Source organism: Camellia sinensis, chromosome 14 (genome assembly GCF_055761805.1).
Source record: "Camellia sinensis isolate YWXY chromosome 14, ASM5576180v1, whole genome shotgun sequence".
NCBI classification, from domain to species: domain Eukaryota; kingdom Viridiplantae; phylum Streptophyta; class Magnoliopsida; order Ericales; family Theaceae; genus Camellia; species Camellia sinensis.
The window spans coordinates 21,215,857-21,219,792 of NC_138974.1; the positions used below are offsets into that span (position 1 = coordinate 21,215,857).

Genomic DNA, 3,936 nt, shown 5'->3' on the forward strand with positions numbered 1-3,936 from the left:
AGAGAGAGAGAGAGAGAGGAAAAGAAAAGTTCACCGCGGAGAGAAGTTTGAGTAGTAAGGTTCGTGGTGGGTCATAGCAGTGACAACTGGGTGATAGCTAGAGTTATGGTGGAAATTTAAAGAATATGTGAACAACCATTTCGTTATAAGTTGTAGATTGAAAAACAAATGTGTTTGAAAATTATTATGTAGTTGCATAAGAATATGTACACAAAGTTTATGGTGTATGAAAAATTGAAGCTCTCGACTTTGCATTAACGTTATTAATGAAGATTGCAGGAGAGAGGTATAAGAACCAAAAGGGAGGAAATTATCGTTTCAGTAACATTAGGGGAGGCTAGTGTAATTCATCTTAATATAGGGTAACATATATGATATAGAATTGATAAAACGACAGCAAAAATTGCAGTTTGGTCCACATAAGAAAAGGTCTTGCAGCCTAGCGAACAACCCCACTTTAACTCCTCCCTTTCATTTCTTTTCCGGCGGCAGCTCTCTCTCTCTCTCTCTCTCTCTCTCTCCAATAGCATTTCTGGGTGTTCTTCAATTTCTCCTTCTAGGGTTTTTTTTTTCTTCTATCACTTTCGCTTTGATTTTCTATTCTTTGATTTCTCTCTACTGGGTTCCTTTCTTTGATTCCTACACAATCAAGGCCATGACTACTCTTAATCAGGTTACAATCTCAGTGTTGGAGACGTTTTAACCAATTTGCAGCAAAGAATTGTAAGGTATTTATTTACTCAGTTGAATTATCAAATCTTTAAATTTTACAGATTTTGATAGTTGTTAATTCTTTATGTTAAGTCTGTCTCTTTCACCCACACACTTTTTGTTTTCTTTCTTACCTTCTGGTGTTGTTTCTTGGGATCAAATTTCTAAATCCTGTTGAGATTCTTGCTCAATTCTATTTCTCTTTAAAGTTGAATTAGAATTGCAGTTCTAGTCTTTAATTTCCAATTCCTTGTGGTATCAAAGCTTCCTGGGTTGTTAGAGGGTAAAGTTGAGTGCTTGGCTGAATTCTCAAATCTTGAAATTTTAAATCTTGAAATTTTAAGGGATTTGATAGTTAAGTTCTTGATTCTTTTATCTGTATTCTCTCTCTCAAGCTGGTGTTTGTTGGGATCGAGTTTCTAAATTCCTTTTCCAATTGTTTTTAAATGGAGTTATAAGTGCAGTTCTGGTCTTGAATTTCGTAATTCCTTGTGGGTTTTATCTTTCTTTGGTATAAAAGATTTCTGGGTTGTTGAAGGGTAAACTTGAATGCTTAGTTGAATTCCCAAATCTTTAAATTTAAAGGAATTTGATAGTAAGTACTTGATTCTTTATCTGTAGCTGATTTTTGGATCGAATTTCTGAATTTCTTATTCCTTGTGGATTTCAATGTTTTTTCTGGTATAAAAGAAGCTATCTGGGTTGTTGGAGGGTGAACATGATGGACTGGCTGAGATTTCCCTTGAGAGACTGGTCACGCCTGCCAGATGATGTGATTGCACTGATTATCAGTCGAATCAACACCGTTGAAGACTTGATTGTGTTCTCTGCGGTTTGTCAGTCATGGCGATCTGTTGCAGTCAAAGAGTACTTGATTCGACGAATCCAGCTTCCATGGTTGATGCTGGGTGAGAACCATAGTGATGAAACAAGAGGATTCTTTAGCATTTATACGAATAAGCGTTACAATGTAACGCTACCAAACATGAGTGGTAGGCGCTGTTGGGGGTCTCGGTATGGATGGTTACTGGTCCTAGAATTCAACAGACAGTTCTACCTTTTCAATCCACTCACCCGTGTTCGTCTTGATTTACCCCCAAAACCCATATTTATGGGTGAGTTTGATCACGATGATCGCAATAATCGTTCTGCTTCGGTTCCTGGTTTTGTTCGAAAAGCTTGTGTGTTTAGAGATGAGCCTGTTCAAGGCACAACTCAGGATCAATTCATGGTTGTTGCAATAGGTAACGTGTCAGGTAATTTGGCTCTAGCAAGACCAGGAGAACAAAATTGGATTCAGGTGAGGACTCCATTTGGGCGCATTGAGTCTGCTGCATGGTGTAATGGTAAACTGTTTATTGTTCTTGGGACAGGTACCCTTTTGTGTTGTGAGCGCGATGAGTTTGGTAGATTTGAAGCAAAGCACTTTGCATCACAACTAGAAAATGCAAGGCTCTGGGACAATATCAGCTTGGTGGAATACCGTGGTGATCTTTTATTGGTGTTTCGATACTTCAGCGATGAAAATTCTAAGAATTGGCACAAGACAAAGCATTTTGATGTTCACAAGCTGGATTTTGAGACCAAGGAGTGGATAGAAATGGACGACTTGGGAGATTGTTCATTGTTCATTGATGCGGATAATTCTGCAATGGCTCTTTGCACATTGGAAGTTGAAAATTGTAAAAGGAACTGCATTTACTTTGTTGAAAAATATTGGGACAAGCGGAGCAGATATTTAGGGGGGCACGATATGGGCGTGTTCAACATGGTCGATGGGTGGATTGAACCCTACTTCATCAGTGATGCTTCAAGCTTATATGTCAAGCACTCAAATCCTATCTGGGTAATGCCTAGTTTGTGTTAGGAGTTTATGTTTGTTGTATATTTAAAATCTGTTGTTTGTGACTGTTGGCCAGTTTTGTTCTGTTATGAAATATGAACACACTGTAACTTTGTGTTTGGGAATGTTTTGTTGTTAATCTACAGTTGCTCATTCTATTATATTGTTGATATGTTCTTTTGCTAGTGTTAGAAAACATTGAAATGATAGGCCATTGTGACTGCAGTAGAATGGAGTATGATGTAATGATATTTAAGTCTTCCAAGCACACCAACCTCACCCCATCTCTTAGAACACAAAATGATAAAAACCATAATAATAAATAATTTTAAAAAAACACAAGGCCTATATGGTTTGAAAACTGTTCTTATACTTTCTACACCCTACAGTGGCGTGAATTTCATTTACTAAAAAGTTAAAAATCAGGATGAGATTGCCTTACACTTTCTAGATCTTACAGTAGCAACTAAAAGTTAAAAGTCGAAAAAGGTTTTGAAAATTATTTTTTGGAAGTTTTTGAGAGCGGTCCTATTTTTTGAATAAAATTTAAATAGATTTTAGAGGGGGGTTTTTCTTTCAAAAAATGAGTGATTATAGAAAAATGAAATGATTTCAAATTCTCCATCATTTTTAATTAGGAGAACTTAAGCAATAAAAACCAAAAACTGAATGAAAATAAAACCAACAAAATTAATACCAAATAGACTAGTTTTTTCTGTTTACGTGTGATGTTTATCATATATATTTATATCCTACTCCCTTTGTTTCGATTTAAAATGTTTTTTTAAAAAAAAAAATTTACACATTTTTTATTGTTTAATTGCACAAAAAATAAGTAAAATTATGTCGCAGTCTCCAAACTAACTTACAATTAAAAAATTTATAAATTAATTTTTAGAAAGCTCATTCTTAGCTTTGTCATTTTAGCACATTAATCTTCTTAAAGATAAAATGATGATTCATCATTGATTTCTATCCAACTAATAAAACATAAATAAAATAATATATATATTTTTTTGTACAAAATTAATTTACATAAAGAATTGTGAAATACATCGAAACAAACGAATCCTCACAAAACAATTATTAGACCAATGCTCACTGAAATTAATTTCCTGCTCCATATGGAATTCTATTCATTTGAGATGTTAATAATATGACATATAAAGAGATTATTCCAGAGAATATTATTCAATGAAAAAAAAAAAGGCAATGCTCACTGAAATTACTTTCCTTCTGCATATGGAATTGCGTTTATTTGGGATGTTAATAATTATAGCATATATGGGTTTTTCCCGACTATTTAACGCCAAAAAAAAAAAAAAAAAAAGGTTACGGAATCAGCATGTTAAGGTGAAACGTTTACAATTTATTATTTTTAA

The 3,936-nt window shown here is 34.3% G+C and overlaps 1 protein-coding gene across 3 annotated transcripts; it reads left to right on the top strand.

The window, feature by feature from the left end:
• Positions 1-384: 384 nt before the first annotated feature.
• LOC114298159 (putative F-box protein At5g55150) lies at positions 385-2,715 on the top strand. Of its 3 annotated transcripts, none has more exons than XM_028242672.2 (2): positions 385-728; positions 1,402-2,715. In XM_028242672.2, exon 2 carries the CDS (start codon positions 1,430-1,432, stop codon positions 2,576-2,578), a length of 1,149 nt encoding a protein of 382 aa, XP_028098473.2. In that variant the 5' UTR covers positions 385-728; positions 1,402-1,429; the 3' UTR covers positions 2,579-2,715. The 3 variants fall into 3 exon arrangements, with proteins under 3 accessions (XP_028098473.2, XP_028098492.2, XP_028098497.2); XM_028242691.2 differs by having other exon boundaries at positions 449-728; positions 1,405-2,715; XM_028242696.2 differs by having other exon boundaries at positions 449-723.
• Positions 2,716-3,936: the final 1,221 nt, after the last annotated feature.